The following is an 18,206-nucleotide window of genomic DNA, read 5'->3' as shown; positions in this document are numbered from 1 at the left end:
GGTATCTGTAATAAAAAGCACTATTTCTAACAATTTACAGCTGTGAGGTGATCATTTGTAATTAAAAGTACATGGAAATGGGGGTGGGACAACCTTTTTGACCAATGCTGTATATATATATATATATATATATATATATATATATATATATATATATATATATATATATAGTCTAAAATCCAAATTTGTTCAGTAGACTTTACAATGAAACGCAAAAGAAGTAATATAAAGGCTAGTAAAATTATAAAAAGAGGAAAATTAATTGAAACAAATAATGTAGAAATTGAAATGGTACTTGATCACTGACTTAAAAACGTCAATAATAAAAACTATTAATAAAAAATTTAAATAAATACGTCTATAGTTCCATTTTAAAAGTAGCTGGAGAGTATATCCTATGCAGTGAAAGTGGCAGTTAATTCCATTCACTACTGCACGTGCAGCGACCTTAAAAGAATTGTCACCATATCACGTATGACACAAGTTGAGCCCTACACGATGTTCAAAGTAAATGGTCGGAAGAGCGTAACTGGCAGGGGGGAGTCGTAAATTGATACAAGAACGGATAAATATGGTGGGGCCAAGTTGTAAAAGCAGCGTGTGCGTATAATAAAAGTTTTAAAAGAATTTGTGCTTTTCTGTGAAGCCTATGAAGTTGTTTGAGGATAGAGCTAATGTGGCTGTCACCAGGTGTACGGGTAAAAACAGAGATATTTTAAGCAGAGAATATTTTAATACATTGCAGATGTTTTATTTTTTCTTATGGACATTTGTAAAGAAAATAATTGTGGTAGTCTAGTCGAGATGTAATAAGAGTATTTAAAATAATAGCTGCAGAGGAGTCACTTAGATGATTTCTCATAGAAGCTATGTTTCAGATGTGAAACATGCATGACTTAGAAATTTGCGATGTTTGTTTGCCCATAGACAAAAAAAGTGGCCACGTATGTAACGACTCTATCCTGGTCCTCAAATCAAATTTGGTCCCCTGGTTCTAAATTGTTTACAAGAGGCTTTACAACACCGAGTAATGAGCCCCCCCCCCCCCCCCCCCCACCATCATCCACAGTTTTGAACACAAGATGAACAGCACGCTATTAATATGAATTGAAAGGGTAGGCACGCGGCAAAACTATTGTGTTTTTAAAAAAGAATGATGAAATATTATAGCAAATATAAAACGAATCAAATAAATTAAATGCATTTGTTTCTAACATTCAGTGTACAGCCGGTTTTTTGGTAGAACATAAAAGTTTTAAGCTTCAAGAATTGGATACCATAACAGAGTCAGTCAAGGGCTTGATTTCGGTGCCACATTTGATCACGTCACGATGGACATTCACAGGTGAAGGACCAGAACAGTCTTGATGGACATCCACAGGTGAAGGACCAGAACAGAGTCTTTCGGAAACAATTTAGAACCAAGGGAAAAAAGTGATTTGAGGACCAAGGTAGAGCCGTAACACACGTATACACCAAGTTTTTTTTTTTTTTTTTGCATGAGAAGAAGTTTAGGCCACACTTTCACCAATCTTGATACTGATACTAAATAATACATACTTATAATAAAACATGTAGATCTACAACTAGTAACTTGGGACCCAAACTTCAAAAAGCCTTCTAAAAATGATAAAAAAATTAATGATATAAATTGTCTGAATATCGCCGGAGAGCCTTATATGCTATATTATGCCAACTGAAAAATACATATATGAGTAGGGTCGCATGTAATAAGACCGGTAACCAGCGACGCAGAAGTATCAAACGATGGTGTACGATCTATATTATGGTGACCTACCTTATCGCTCTCTTTTGTGGATTCCAGTGTTTTGAGGCACAGTCATCCATACTTTGACACTGCATTTCTCCTACCCTGAACGACTCCATATCCACGAACTGAGCAGTGTTATTCACCATGACGAACTGGCGCATAGCAAAATCTCGAAATTCTACTGATCCATTTGGATGTCGACGAGCATAGTCCATTAAATCTGCCACTTCATAACCGATCTGTAAAAATGCACAGACACAGAGCAGAAAATTATGATTCTAGCCCACGATATGTGTATTTTATCAATTTTGATGTCTTATTATGTATTTTGATGCCTATTTATGTTGAATAGCATAATCACCAACAATTTTTTTTATTCATGTGCCACAGGTACATGTAACACAGACATTCAGAAAATGTGCATAACATTGGGCTTCAGGCCATGGAGATTTCAAAGTTACACACTAAAAATGCCATTGTGTATGTTACCATTGCAGTCCAAATATATCTTTCTAGAGTACCAGGCGAATTAGTAATTTAGAAACGGTCGGAATTTACAGCAAAACTCTAAGCATCTTGCAGTTCATATTGAATATTCAACGCCAGTGTGTCGCTCTCACAATCTGTACAATTGAGTTAACTGTACTTTCTGAACAATTTGTTCCCTGTAGTGTACATTTGAGTTGCCTTTGAGTTACAGTACCTGTAGTTTCTGGTCCCATGTCATGTTTGACAGGTTAAGCGGTATCCCCATCTCAGTTACCATGGTTACCGTCGTATCTACAGTGCCATCAAACAGTTTTTTGGGGACGCAATAGCCCAGTAACTAAAAACGTTCAAACAGAAATCAAACATAATATGAAACTTAAACATAATATGAAAAATGAGGATGCTTTCACTAGCAGAATATGTGCTGGAAGACCTCATGACACCGTATGGGCTGATAACGCACGTAGGTTTTGCAGGAAGCGACATTAAAATTAATTAGGACGCATTATTCCTGGGGTCATCGTTTATTAATTTCTTTCTTCACAGCTACCTATTCTTTCCAGGAAATGCATGAATGATATTAATATTTAATTTTTTCGCCATTGCTCCCTAGAAACTATCTCTGCCGAGCACCCTTTATATATCGGTACAAGTTAACTTGAATGTCGACTGAAATGGTGGAAAGTAGGGGCAATGTGGTTATGTATTATACAGGTGATGGCAAGTCTATAAAGTAATTAGTCAAAGTTACAAACGAAACCTACCTTAATGATATTTGCGTGACGTAATATTTGATGAAACCAAATTTCCTGTACGAAAAAACGGGTCACTGCTGCGTAACAAGTAGGTAGCGACTTTCTCTCATGCAAAAGGCAATTTTTAGAAAAATTGCTGAATATAAACGGTGTTCTAACCGCCACTTCTCGGCCTTGGTACATGGCGCCATAGGAAAACTTATGTGTTCCATGCGAAAGAGCTCGACGGTTCGTGAGGCTTCGTTTTGCTTCACAGCCAATTCCGTTTTCCAGTCTAATGAGACCAGAAACTTCACTTACAGGTTGCTGTGCCAGCATAAGTTTTCTGTATGCTTTGTAAAATTGCACGATAATATCATCATGTGAATCATCAGTGGGTCTAATCGACAAAGTGCAAGAGTTTGTCAGCGGTTTTCTGGTTCCGGATAAAACCCACTCTAGGTAAAGGTCTGAGAAGGCGTGAAGTCCATCGAGTGTGTTGACGTCACACAGTGAAGCGTTGGGTTTTGTGGCACCGTCCTCCTGCAACACGCGATGAAATCTTAGATAGTGCAATAAGGTATCGCGGAAACGGTCGACATGGCGCGGCAACGGTTGGTCACGTCGCAGTTCATTTACCAAGAGATACAGCACACATAACCCAGTGACGTTTATAAGACAAAATGCATACCAAGCATGAAGAGGACATTTCATCGTTCACTGTGATATGTAGAACACAAACCACGTTTTAACTCTCCTCTGTCTTCAATCGAATGTTGCGTTGTCACTTCTGTTATTCAGCAAAGCGAAGCAAGCATAAAAATTTACATTAAGCAGGTTGTGAATATATCAGCGAAATGTTGTACACATACTTTCTGTACTAGTATGTAAAGTGAGACAATACATGACTATCAATACCACAAAGGTTTCGCAGTGTCTGACAGATAAATTATTTCAAATCCCAAACAATCCAACCTTTTCACATGCACATGTGCCTATTTATTGTTCTTCAGTCTCTATGTTGTAGTTTTATATTGGTAGTTTGATTACTACCATTTACATTCACACTCTCATATTTATTATTTTACAAAAGACTGTTGTTAGATTTATAACAATTTTACATTTAAATGATAATCCCCAATCATGTGCGCGCTACTTATGCCATATAAAAACCGAAAGTCCAGTGTTACACGTGAAATACGCAGGGGGTTCACGGTGCAGAATGACCAACAGAAGGGAAGGGAGGGACGGAAATAAGACCAAAAAAAAAAAGGAAAGCTGGGCAAGGGAAGGCAAGGCAAGCTAAGACAAGGCAGTGAAAGGACGGGAAAACAGGACAAGTCAAGGGGAGCAAGGGGAGTCACGGTACGGAATGACAAGGTAAAGCAACACAGACAAAGGCAAGCCAAAGGAAGACTGGGAGGGCAAGGTATAGAAAGGAAAGGAAAGGGAGGGGAAGAAAGGGAGGGGAAGGGAAAAGAAGAATGACAGGCAAGGTAATGAAGGTTCACACTGTCACCATATCTGTTCAGTTCAGACTCTATTACTATGTTTGATTTTCATCAGTAACGACCTCCTGATTCAAAAGACGTTCAAAATGTGTAACCTAAGAATCAGAATCAATATTACTTCCCATCCTGCAAATCTGACATGTACAAAAGAAGAAAATCGCGGTGATTCTGCATTGAATATCTAGTATTATAGATAATGCTAAATTCCTGTCCAAGAGATACATTCAATAAAAAGAGGGATATGAAAGGGCAAGTAATTTAGCCAGTGTATGATGTGGGAACATTACCAGTGAAACATGAAAAGAACACCCCGTTCATACATGTCAGGTTTGACACCCGCATACTTCATTGCAACATTGATTATTTGAAAAATAATGTGCGTTTAGAGGAAGATGAAAGCCCTTTTTATCCCCACATTTATCGCTGGGCTTATCACTGCCCGACGACACCGACGAAATCTTGTTAAACTACATACTTATAAATGTCGTTGGTTTTCCCCCCATCAGATGGTAAAACTAATTGACGTATCGCTGGCTGTCAATCATCTAACCCAGCGCATGGTATTTTCCACATCCTTTCGTCTATCACAGAGCCGTCAATTACTGGTCAATCAACTTGTTCGGTACCATATTAGAAAAAAAAGCGATTTGTGTGAACAAGTGGGCGCCTTTTCACATACACAAAAAACTTTAAAGGGTGTCATTGACTTCTTACGTAAATTTCCCTCTCTTGAAGGGTGATTTTCTTTCTTTATTGTTGAAAAAGTTAACAAGATATGAATATTCTTGTATATTAAAATATTTCACCGAAGGCATGCGAAACAGTTAGCTATCGGGTGTACCAATTGACGAAAAGATATATGGAAGATATATGCTTCACAGCTAGTGAAGCTACTGAACTACCGATTACCGAAAATAACGACCCAGTAAAAATGTGCACTTTATTCCCAACTACTGTTACACACGACTGCGTATCCCGGTGTCACAGTCACGTCACCGAGTGTCGTCGTGCCTTGATTGCTTTAAAATATTTTACTGCAGTTTACAGTCCCATATACGGCTCCTACTCCCAGTACACATACATTTACACTTCTTACATTTTTGCCAGGGATTTAATTTCGTTGTTTGCATCAAAAGGATATAACATACACATTCAGGGCATACACTGTAAACATAAAAATAAGTAGGAAGTAGATAAAATATATAGCATAAATAATAGGAGTTGGCAAGAAAATATAGTGAAGCCCTTTGGTTTTAAGCAATGGATGCAAAGCTGCATACAGGACCTGTATCTTGGCCTTCTGTGGATCATTTCTGAAGATGCGAATACTTGCTACATAGGATCTACATAGCTCAAACAGATCCTCGGTATCAAAATACAGTGGCTCCTCTCATCGGCATAAGCCCCCTGTAACATTTATAATTGGAACATTCGGGACCCGTGGTAATTAAAGCGGCAACTTTCTATCAAATCAGAAGGAAAACGGCCTGCTTTGCGTTTTTGATGTTCGGCGGAGCACCATGAAAAATACATTTAATGCAGATGAATGGTCATCGCATGGCCGTTTACTGTTTCATCTTCGCCGATGAAATTGTTTCTAATCAGGATTAAAGGTATAACAGATAGTAAATTATCCGCCCAGTAAAATTCACTCTTTCATCTAACGAATATGACACTGCACTGCGTAATTTTCTTATTCAGGGAAGGTAACTGAAAATTAATACTTGTCGCGTACAGAGAAAGATATAAACCATGCCTCCTGACACACTTCCACAGTCAGCAGAGCAGTGTTGTTCATTTGTCTTTAAAGTGAAAAGTAATGATGTTTTGATCAACAAATTAGATGGACAAAAGAACACCCCTGACGCTGTCATGCTGATATAAACCACAGTTACAGACACGTTTCTGGGATGTGAATGCCATCATGGAGCAATTGCTATTCTTTGGCGTTAGCGTGTGTTATTTATTCATTTCAATCGCTGTTCACGCGCATCGCGATACCAGCGTGGAAACCATCCTTCAGCAGTGTATTCGACGCGCACTGAGCAGGACCGCACAGCTGTCGTCACGACACGAGGCAGTGCACGCATGCATCAACTCAAAATACAGCGTCACAAAGAGAGACACATGTTTGGACTTTAAAGAGACTCTGACTTTGACCACTCCATACGGCACTATACAAAACCCTGGTTATCCACAAGAGCCCCCATCTTCATTTACTGAATGTTTATGGATCATCGAAGCACCAAAGGGATACATGGTAAATTTGACTTTTTTTAGCTTTGAACTTAGCTACTCTGGGCCAAACTGCACCATGGGTTATGTAGCTATATACGATGGTAAAACCAACAGTGGCACTTTGTTGGGTAAATATTGTGGCATGCGGTATGGCTGGACTGTACTCTCTGGACAGAACAATGCGATTCTCGTTCAATTTAAAAGTGCCAGCAACTTAGCACGGCGGCGATTTACAGCTCAGTATGCCAGCGTGAGAGCCCGCCTTCGTACTCCGCAAGTAGTCAGATTAAACACACTTGAATCAGAAACAGTAATATTCAGTACTGACACGTCACTGCCGAACGTAAGTAAATATTACCAAACATATCAGTGGGAACTTCTAGGCAAAGCGGGGTCCTCAATGAACATAAAATGGCGGATACAGGCGATTTGTCCTTGCTCGCAAACCAATGAAACAACGCTGTTTAATCAAACAGACGCTGCACTTCTTATATGGAATTCTACATCCGTTCATAACAAAGAGGAGTTTCGCCTGGATTGGGGCGACATTTTGAATGGCACCGCATGTTTACCTGAATACAACAGTAGTTTGTTTCTCAGTGACACAACATGCGGTCAAGGCATTGGAGTCACGCGAGTACCAAATAGCACCGCATCGTTTCTGGGTATCGACGACATCACAGCCTCTGATAAAACATGCTTGCCTTCTAACAATACTGCAAATAGCACTGTATGGCTATGTCGAATTGACAAAAGCGGTGTTTTTGGCTCCACGGCATCCACTGCAATAGTGCAATTTCAGAAACCTCTTAATTATTATGCAAAATTTTCAGCATTTGTTTTATCTGTAGGCTTACCGTTTGATCTTACAGCTGCCAAACCCAGAGAGTCTACCGTTCGCCTGAAAGGTTTGTTTGAGCGTAGTTTTTACATGGACAACAAACAAAAAAGGATAGACAAACGCATCTTCTTTATTGGGAGCTATCTAGTGATGTCTCTGGACTTCGACTTGAGGTTTCCCGAGGAAAGGTGTCGCTTTGCCGGTATTAGGATAGATGGCGTTAAGGGACAGGACGCCCTAGGACCAATATGTGGTAGAAAGGAGGACATGCAGTATTTGTACCAAGGCATTCACAATCACAGTATCTTATATGCGGCTCCAGCTGGTAAGATGTCAATACATGTTTATTTCTATCCGGAGTTATTGTCGAAAGAAAACATTTCATCTGGCTTTGTACACTTTAAGGTCGATGCAACTGGGAATTTTACTAGATTTGGATTTGTGCCAATGCCTCTTTTAAGTGGAAGCACTGATATGGCTGTGCGGGGAGTCTCGACACACGGAGTTCAGTATATCCAGTACCCTCCTGTCCTTGGGAAACTCACAATTCGAGCTCGGATGGAATTTACATTTACCCAAATGGCACATCCGGTGCACGTGTACTTCCACGTAGCGCACGAGACAAAACACGTCAACGGCATTCGGATGTTGCTGATATCTCCATCCGGACCTGCACTAATGAAAGTAAGGGCAAGTTTTAAATCGTTGCACGGATGCGTTCAAGTGTACCTGGGCCGATCCTCAAACTTGCTTCCCCTTTCAGACGAAATGCATGCGAGGAAGTTGGATATTCTTATTAAAACCTCATGTGACTGGGACATCAGCTCCCTACATCTCGTCGTTCAACGCTACTTTCCAGAAGCTGTCAGCACTACATGCATGATTAAGAATGTGTCACATATCCCTGCTCTAAATGGGTCTCTGTCCATTTGCCCATCCATGTCAGATCCGTTTCAAAAGCAAGTTTATCGTGTCACATTAGGAGTTCTATTTGAGTCTGGTAGAACGAGTTACTACGCCATAACAATTGATGATGCCAATGTTGTCTTGTCGAGGTCTGAAGCTTACGATCAGGAGGAGGTCAGTCGGGATTTCCTGAGATTTCCTGAGTTCAGAATGCAAGAGCATATACCTTGCTGGGGAAATAACGATGAACTTTGTTTACTGTATACTTCACAAGCCATGTCTATAACAAAGTCTCCAACCTTGTATTCCACGAACGCTTACATGATAGATTTGGTTTTCAGCTACTTGTCGAACTCCAATAACTCACCGACACATTACAAACCCTTTCATGTCAGCTATAGGATGCTGAGTCACCAGAAAAATACTCCTAGTGTAGGTTGCCCGACAAACTTTGTGCACTTCAAAGGCAAGTGCTACACCTTGCTGGCGTCAGCTCAAAAGTTAACCTGGTTGCAGGCACAACGACAATGTCAGGGTCTGAACGCGTCTCTTGTAACGGTACATAGCACACTGGAGTTGGATTTTTTGAAATCACGCCTGTCCACTGACTGGCTTGACAAAGTGACACGGTCTGGCAGGAATTTGGTGTACATTGGATTGATTCGGAAAGAGGTGAGTCTACAGAAACCATCTACAATGTGAAATTAATCATGGTAAAGGCACTCTGCCAAAAGATACAAAAAAGGAATCATGTATATTGGGAATACAACTAAATAGAATAATATAGATAAAACAATAATGCAACGAAATATAAAACACTTGGTAAGTTATAACATGGTTCAAAGTTTTATATTCATTTTTGTAACGAAGACACAAACATATAAAGGTCATTTTTTCCCTTCCCACAGATAGAGAACGTGTGGACAGACGGTGCACCGTTAGGATACGCTGAGTGGTATAACCCATCTCCTTCTAGAAGCCTCGCTGCAAGCTTTTTAGATTACGCAGAGTCATTAAGACGCATACCAGCTGAGGATTACCTCAATCTTGATCTTGACATTAAGCACCCGCCAAATGAAAGGTCGAAGTCTTGCTCGGCCATGTTGATTCTAAATTCCCGTTACAGCACTAACTGGGTTAAGATCCCCTGTCAATATCCGTTTTCTATACAAAAGGCAATATGTAAGAAGCTTGCATCTGAGATGGCTCACGATGAACGAAACGTCCCAGAGCCTCAGCCATCTGGAGTTGTAGCACCGCCATACTGTCCTAGTGGAACATTTCCACTGGGCAACTCCTGTCTTCATTTCAATGTATTGTTTCCTAATTCTGGAGACCAGATGACCCATTGTAAACCAAACAATTGTAGTTTCTTACTGGATGATGTCCTCCAAGCAATGGAAGATGCATGTCTAACGAAAAATTCCACCTTGACAACGGTCCTTGAACGCGAGATGCCTCTCCTTACATTCCACGCAGAATTAACGAACATTGCATCAGGCGATATCATCCTTGTTTCAGAAATGGAAAAGAATTCAAAGAAAAACATTTTTCAAATACGAAAGGATAGATTTATTCAAAGGTGGACTTACTCTACCCTTAAACGTGGACAAATAAACCTGTCTCCATTTGGTGTCTTGTGGGTTGTGTGCAACACTTCGGAGGTCATAAAAGAAAATACATCTCCAGCATGTCGCGCGTTCCATTTCACGTGCGACGACGGGACTTGCCTCTCTAACGACCAGCGGTGTGACGGGGATGTCGACTGTTTTGATGGCAGTGACGAGGCACAATGTGATTTGTGTGGGGAAAGTTCGTTCAAGTGCGAGGAAGAGGAAAAATGCATCCCGCTCTCCCATTACTGTGACTTCTTCCCACACTGTAAGGAAGGGTCTGATGAAGTTCATTGTGTTTTCTCCTTGTGCTCCCCTGATGAATACAGATGTCGGAATGGTCAATGTATCCCAATGGACCATAGGTGTGATTTAATTAAGCACTGTCTGGACGGCTCTGATGAACAGGATTGCTCTGTGGGGCTTACGACATTACATTCGTTTCAGTGTTTTTCTGGAGATTTAATACCAGTTTCAAACCAACGGGATAAAGTCCCAGATTGCCAAGGACTTTTACAGGAAGACGAAGCTGAAAGCGTCTCTTTTACACCGTACCGCAATGTCTCCAATTGGAACTTAAACAACGAGGACATCTGCGTGTTTGACCATAACGAATATGGAATTCTAGCATCATCTCGCATAGGAACCCATCTCAAATCGTGTGAAAAGGCCACTTGTTCTAGGAGGGACTTACTCAAGTGCCCCGATTCCTATTGTATTCCACGTAGAAAAGTCTGCAATGGGGTAAATGACTGCCCCGGAGGACAAGACGAGAAGTTCTGCTCAAACTACACGTGTCCCGGATCCCTGAAATGTAAGAGCATGCCATATTGCATAGATTTGGTTGAGGAGTGTGACGGGAAGATAGACTGTCCACTACACGCCGACGACGAGATTTCGTGTTCCCTGAAAAAGGTGGAGCTACCAGATGAGTGCCAGTACTCTGGTCATATACTGAAATGTGTCAATCAAAGTCTGACCCTCCTACCTACGCTGTCTGATTACGTAAGGGGTCTGTTTATAGCTCATAATAATTTGCAGTTGAACAAGAAAACGTTCTCAAGGTTCAAAATGCTTGTCAAGCTAGATATATCTTTTAACAATTTGCAGAAATTGCCTAAAGAGTTATTTGCAAATTTGGCCAACCTTCTTCACCTGAATATTTCCTATAATAATATTACAATGATTTCAACTAGGTCTTTCTTTGGCCTAAGAAACCTGTTAGAACTTCATTTACAGGGTAACTTTATCACTGTGGTGATGCCTAGAGCATTTGAAGGACTACATAGGCTACGAAACTTAGACTTTAGCAACATTGCCGTTTCCAGAATAGAAAGTGAGGCGTTTGTTGGCTTAACGAGTCTTGAACATCTTCTATTGGTCAGGACTAACATGTCTGCGTTAGAATCTGGGACGCTCAGGGGGTTGAATAACTTGCAAACCTTGCGCCTCGAGGGTAACCCTTTTCATCAGTTATTGACAGAGTCTGCTTTTGAATCCCTATCCTCTTTAGTTTTTATATCTTCTGATTCACTCAAGGTATGCTGTCTTGCCGCCAGAGTGGGTATTGCAAGGTGTGTGCCCATGAAGAGCCGTGCAAGTTCATGTGAACACGTGATCCCCTCCAAGCCATTGGTCTACCTTTCGTGGGCGGCCAGTGTCCTTATGATCCTAAGCAATCTGTATGTGTTTGTTACAGTTACGAACGAGACCACATGCCTGTCAGAAGTACTGATCATGCTGATAAGGACTTTGTCTGTGAACGGCCTGATGGTGGTTATTTATTTGATGATTTTATCTTCAGCGGAAATTTACATGTACACCGATTTCATTCTGCACATTGGCAGTTGGCCTGAAAGCACTGCCTGCATTGTTGCAGGGACTTGCTCCTTTCTTTTCGCCACTCTGCAGGTTTTTTTAGTTTGCCTCTTGACGTACCATCTTTTAACATGTTTGGTGCTCCAAAACAGGCGCGTGGTTCAGCTTAGTCCATTTCTGATTGTCGTTGTGGTAATAATATTCATCGTTTTATCACTTCCTTTTGCAGTACTGATGGCTATGAAGATTTTGTCAAGATCTGAAACACCTCTTTGCCTATATTTCGTACCAGATGTACACCCCGCGTCCAATGTCCAATACTTTGTCGGATTATACTTGTTGCTTGCTGGTATATCTTTGACCTCCTTCCTTGCAGCACTTGCAACTCTCTGCTACATATCATGTAAATATCATCACCCTGCAGGAAGATCTAGGTCGTCCTCGCACCTAAAAATATTGGGGTTCACGTGTCTGATGAGCGCGTTTTGTTCCGTTCAGTATCTGCTGGTGGGACTGCTGCCGTATATAGAAGTCTCAGACGTTGCATATTTATATATTCTGGTGTTGCTACAGCATTGTTCACCACTCATGCTACCCCTGCTTTATGTTACATTTATGATTAGATTGAAAAAATGTTGTTGTAATGGCCTTATAATAAGCAAGAAACGATCATCTTTGGTGCCAGTAAGAGCCAAAAACAACAAGTCGTTCATCATGCCAGGTGAGAATGGAAATAGTCTGGAAACATTGGCAAGTCTCTCCATCCTTACTTCTCACGAGACTATGCTAGAGACCGCACGGCTCTAGTTACATCGCAGCTCTAAAGGCACCGTATTATGCTGTATTTTTGCCTTATTTTTTAGATACATGTAGTGCTTATTTTCGAAAGACATGCAACACTGTTTATCTTTTAAACAATAAATAAATAAATAAAATAAAATAAGATAAAAAATAACTAAAAAAATTCAATGCTCCCTCACAATCATTGCATAAAACACAAAGTTAAATTGCGACGAAGGCATTTTCGCTCAATACGATCTTTAACCTTGTATTTGTCAGGTATTTTGTTATTCATATTACATACCAAGTGTTTGAATACTTATGTAAAGCAGAATTGTTCAGTCGCCAGTAAATGTGTTATTTATTTTTCGTATCACAGGTAATATGGATTGACTGACAACAGCTAACATTCTGCACGTGTGTCTTTCAGCCTGCAGACATAGTAATAGTTTACATGTATAGCAGCGCGAATTGATTTGTTGATTTGTTGATTTTTGATTGATTTGCTGTAGTTGATAAAGAGTTGACGATTACTCGTTCTTATTTTGATATCGCAGGAAAATAACAGACAGTAAAAACCAACGAATATAATTACTTTCAACATACTGCTAAAGAGATGTCAAGCATTCAACCTTGTGCCGATCACTGACTCCGATTGCATTTTCGTAATTAAATTGCAATATTTATTATTAGGCCCAACCTAGATAACAAATTATCGTTTTAAGTGATATAAAACTTGGAAAGAGGTGATGCTATTGAAAATAAATCGTTTACATCCAAGTGTTTGTGTTTTTAAACATGTACAGAATTGTTCTTTTAGCCAAAAGCTTTGGAAATACATTCCAATATTTGTTTGGCATTCGTTTTAGCTCGACTGAAATAACATAGCCAGAATGACTTCCATAATGCTGTGAAAGTAACTATAAAATTTACAATATGACAAGTTGCAGATAAAAGAATCACTATTATTGCCTAGCTTTCGACATAATACGCGTACACCTGACTTGTGGTAATCAGCTACTTGTGAGGTCATCCAAGCAACGTTAGCCGATATAAAGAAGAGGGAGAGGGAGCTCCATTATAGATAGCCTTGCTCTTACATCACCCCTCTTCCAATTGCTCATTTCTGAAGGCGTAATGTTGCAATTTCTTTCAATCTCTTTCTACTTGTTTTACCGTTGTCTGTCCGTGGATACTCGTCAAACTCAAGGGTATAGCTTGGCACCAAAGACCGACCGTCTGGTCCGATGGAAAACCGCTCCTGACACCAGTGACTGAAACTGCTGACGTCAAATAAATTGGGGTCACGTGGTATAACACACGAACAGAGATCTTCAAACAGACGCTCATCAGGTATCCCAACCACCACTACCTCTTTGATGCACGGATGTTGACGCAGAACTTTTTCTACTTCCATAGGAAACACTTTCACTCCCGCCCTTTTGATCATGTCGTCTGAACGCCCTAACAATACAACCTTGCCGTCTGTCCTACTAAGGGCTATGTCTCCGGTGCGGAACCAGCCACCAGGTAGGAACGTTCTTTCGTTTGCCGAGGGACAGCCGAGGTAACCTCGAAATAGAGCTTGCGATCGAATGCATATCTCTCCAGGGGAACCGGTCTCCACGGTCTCGCCACCTGAGTCGATAAGCTTGATCTCGATTCCATCGTGGATGCTGAAACCTTCGTCGAGTAATGTCGTTGTGTCGGTATGACGCTGGTACATGGCAAAGCCGTTCTCACTGAGACCATAATGGTACAAGAATGAAATGCCAGGAAAAGACACGAGCACGTGCTCTATTGCCAAGCGATCTGTCTTTTGTCCGACTGTCACCACGTATTTAAGGTAACAAAGAGGGAGGCACGTGTCTCCACGGTGCATTAAGTCGACGAGTTGGTAATTCATTAGAAAAGCGTGCGTACACTTCTCCTCATTTAAGATAGCCATAACGAACTCGATAGCACCACGATGCATGACAAAGTCGGTTGTCATAGTGACTGAGCATGCACCAAATACACACATATTAAGTATCATGTGGAATCCCCCGGTCCACGCCAACGGGCGGTCATTGAAGAATCTTGTGCCCGCTGTATCTGGCCCTGAAAAGGCGAACTCGCCCCAAGAACGAGTCCTTGCTATCAGTGTCCGATGACTGCATGGGATAGGTTTGGGCTCCCCGGAACTGCCAGAGGTAAAGAATATTACGCAGTTGTCATCGGGGCCCACATCTGGGATGTTTACCTGGCTAAGGTGGTCAGATATTTTCGCCTTGCCGGACACGTGCACTTCTTTATCACGAGGGCCCATTCCCATGACCATAAATGGTCTTTTCTCCGTCGTATTCTTCCTTTCATCTACCATGAGGGTCTTAATGGTGTTAACTATGGTGACGTCCTTTTCACAGTGCGCACTGCCCAGCAATCCCCTGCTGTTGTTCTTGGTCAACAGCATGCAGACCTCTGCAGCCGTGCTGCCATATCGCAAGAGCAGTATTGGTGCTCCTATCCGAGACAGGGCTAGAAAAGCAACGAAGAACTCTGTGCAATTCGTAGACAGAAGACCAATTATATCGCCTTTTCCAATCCCTTTACTGATCAAGTGTTTGGCCAAATTTAGCGATAGATCACGAAGACCTGAGAACGTCAAGGACTGTCTGTCGTCTTGAGAATGATAGACAACGCATGCGTCTTGATCGGGGGACTTCTTCGCCATTTTGTCGAAATAGTCATGCATTGTCACACATATCGGCAGACACTGCACGCGCTCGCTAACTGGATGCTGGTCCATGGCTGCAGCTTTTGCCGCCGATCTGATTTACATTAACCACAAGATGCAGTCAAACTGATAAAAAGATAACATTGTGGAGAACATATATATATAGTCCTATATATAAGGCCTACTGTGTATATATATCTTATATAAACACTTTTTCCTTCCCAGGCTTTTATCGGTGACTTTGACCTCTTTAAATGTGTCAAGGTCGCCAGTGCATTTGGTCGAGATAAACAGGTTTACATTCAAGTGTGCATTGATCGCGAGGCTATAACCTTCGTGAAAACTCGAGCAATAACGATATATCCTCCCAGTATGAACAAGTTCATGAACAATTAATAATTATCAAGAGCCTGCCTTTAACAAAATCACTTCACACACATTGTTATTCAGACAACTTCCTTTTGAAAAATATTGATTTTGTTTGTTTTTTTACTTGACCTTAAGATTCAGATATTTTTCTCTCATTAAAGATGTAAAGGTCTATACAATCACATGAAAATCACGTCGGGTTTCTACTGTGCGTTTTGCACACAGGTTAAATCTATGGTATTATGGTAACAATTTTACTGCAATAGTTATTGGAAAGAGTGGTGTTTAAACTATGTCTGTAGTTGCAGTTAGTTATGACTTGTTTCTGTCTCGTTCCTGCCCCCCATCCCCACCCCCGATTCGCCATTTGATATTAAAGAGCAGTAAACGATTCTTCGACTGGCGAAAGAATTCTGTTTAACGGCGCGACGTAGGGGCCCAAAACACTAAACTATGCTAATACAGTAGTATATAGGGCATCGAAACACGATTCTAAAACATACAAAAAAAAAAAAAAACAAACAAACAAACGTTTCTAAAACATACGAGAACATGAGTTGGGCATAATTAAGACTGCAACTATCTTTATCTGCTTGTCATTCCCGCGCGATGTCGTATTACGAAAAAAACGGACATGAAAACAAAGATTTCATAACGATTCATGGAAGATGAGCCATAGCCACGAGGTAGAGACCGTCATCAGCTCTGGATTTCAAGTTGGTCTTTTATTCACCGGACGATCCTGTATGTCATGAGGGCAGACTAAAGAGATCATCCCGCTAAAAATTTCCTTCCGATCACCTCCCCCCTTCCAATGAGCTTGTGTTACAGGGTTTTTTGCACCATCCATCAAGGCCTGAGAAAGAGCTTTTACGTCTATTATTCCTCTGGTAATTCACTGGGGGATGTTCGCTGGGAGATGTTTGCACGTCAACAAGTCTTCACCTGGTCGGCCTCTGGCAAAGAGTGGGGATTTCGTGACGCAGTACTAGCGATCCGCAGATCAACCAAACGGTTAAACCATTTCCTTAAATTCCAAAAACAAGAAAATCCACGCATTTGGGATTAAGTATTGAAAGGGTGTATAGTTGTCAATAATTCCACGTAAGCTAGTTAACAGTTATAATGGAGCCATGTAGTTGTTATAACAGTTTTACATGTACTATACCCCAGTACCTCTTCCAGCCCCTTCAAACAGTCGATATCTTTACGTATCCCCTCATTCATTTTTAACCCTCTGATGTTACTGACCTTTAATGTGTTCGTGATGTACATTGTCCTATCAAAATTTACATTTAATGAAAAATAATGCAATGATAACAATTACAGCTATTGAGCACTAAATACACATATTATTTACAATGAAATTTACATGCTCTATTATTTAATAATAAACATATACAAGGTTTTAACACATATCATACTTCATTTGATAATCCCGTGTACAGGTACAACACTTAATTACTATTTTATTTGATTTAATAAGAGAAATGAACTTTCACTTATTGCAGGTATTTTTTTCTCGGGAAATGATATCTTAGCGTATTACCTGTACCCCGAGGTTCGGTCTATGTTTATACGATATATATGGAAAATTAAACTACAGAGAAACACGAAAGCAATTAAAATAAAACAATAACGTAACAGCCATTACTAAACTGCGTGCCCATGCAGGCGACTCCATTAATATTACTTAACAAGCCTGTTGGTTATTTTCCTATTTTTGCACAGCTTGTTTAACTTGAACATTTCTAAAATACTGGACTAAATATTCCACTCAATTGCCATACACCACTGTATTTACGCACGTCCACGTCTATTCACAATGACCTGTGACTTTTTATTGCTCATTTATAAACAATATCCACCTCTTTATCTAACTGTGTAATTCAGGGGGCGGTCACATTTTGGCGCTTGTCCCGTCTCAAAAATATTGTGAGTTTTACCAAAGAATTAGTGGAAATGTACTCGGCCTGGCAAGCCGGTGGCTTGCAAAATGATAGTCACTCTACATGCACTTTTAACCGTCTAAATTATTTTAAGTATTGCGAAAGGGTTTAAGTGCTCGCGAATTGCACTTTTTGCTGTTCCTCATCTTCTGGTCCTATTACAATGTTATTCTGAATAATTATAAAATTTATTATTGAAGTTGACAACTGCTAAAAACAACTTTTCATCCGCGGTTTTGATTTGGCATCTGTCTCAACATGGTTGTGACGTGTACCACAAAATTGCTGGAAATGTGCTAGGTGTGACAAGCCGTTGGCCGCTGTTCACTGTACATGATAAGTGATTTTTTAAACCATTTATTTCACTAAATAATATCGTTAAAGGGTTTTAATGCACGTCTTTTTGCGATTTTGTTATTCATCTTCTGATCCGAATAGAAGATCCTTCTATACAGTCGTAGTATTTACTTG

At 40.5% G+C, this 18,206-nt stretch overlaps 2 protein-coding genes across 2 annotated transcripts; one reads left to right on the top strand and one right to left on the bottom strand.

Moving 5' to 3' along the window:
- The first annotated feature begins 6,819 nt into the window (after positions 1 to 6,819).
- On the top strand, positions 6,820 to 12,810 carry LOC147761298 (uncharacterized). The gene is made up of 4 exons (XM_087015074.1): positions 6,820 to 6,871; positions 7,595 to 7,909; positions 8,348 to 9,162; positions 9,399 to 12,810. The coding sequence occupies exons 1-4, from the start codon at positions 6,820 to 6,822 to the stop codon at positions 12,726 to 12,728; spliced, it is 4,512 nt and encodes a 1,503-aa protein (XP_086871200.1). The 3' UTR covers positions 12,729 to 12,810.
- A 233-nt stretch (positions 12,811 to 13,043) lies between these two features.
- On the bottom strand, positions 13,044 to 15,670 carry LOC106159762 (uncharacterized). Its single transcript, XM_013536165.2, has one exon. The coding sequence runs from the start codon at positions 15,487 to 15,489 to the stop codon at positions 13,822 to 13,824; it is 1,668 nt and encodes a 555-aa protein (XP_013391619.2). The 5' UTR covers positions 15,490 to 15,670; the 3' UTR covers positions 13,044 to 13,821.
- Between the last annotated feature and the right edge of the window lie 2,536 nt (positions 15,671 to 18,206).

This window comes from Lingula anatina, chromosome 6, assembly GCF_051362555.1.
Source record: "Lingula anatina isolate TDL-2025a chromosome 6, LinAna3.0, whole genome shotgun sequence".
In the NCBI taxonomy this organism is placed as follows: Eukaryota; Metazoa; Brachiopoda; class Lingulata; order Lingulida; family Lingulidae; genus Lingula; species Lingula anatina.
The sequence above is the reverse complement of the archived record's forward strand: the minus strand, read 5'-3'. Positions and strand labels throughout refer to the sequence as shown.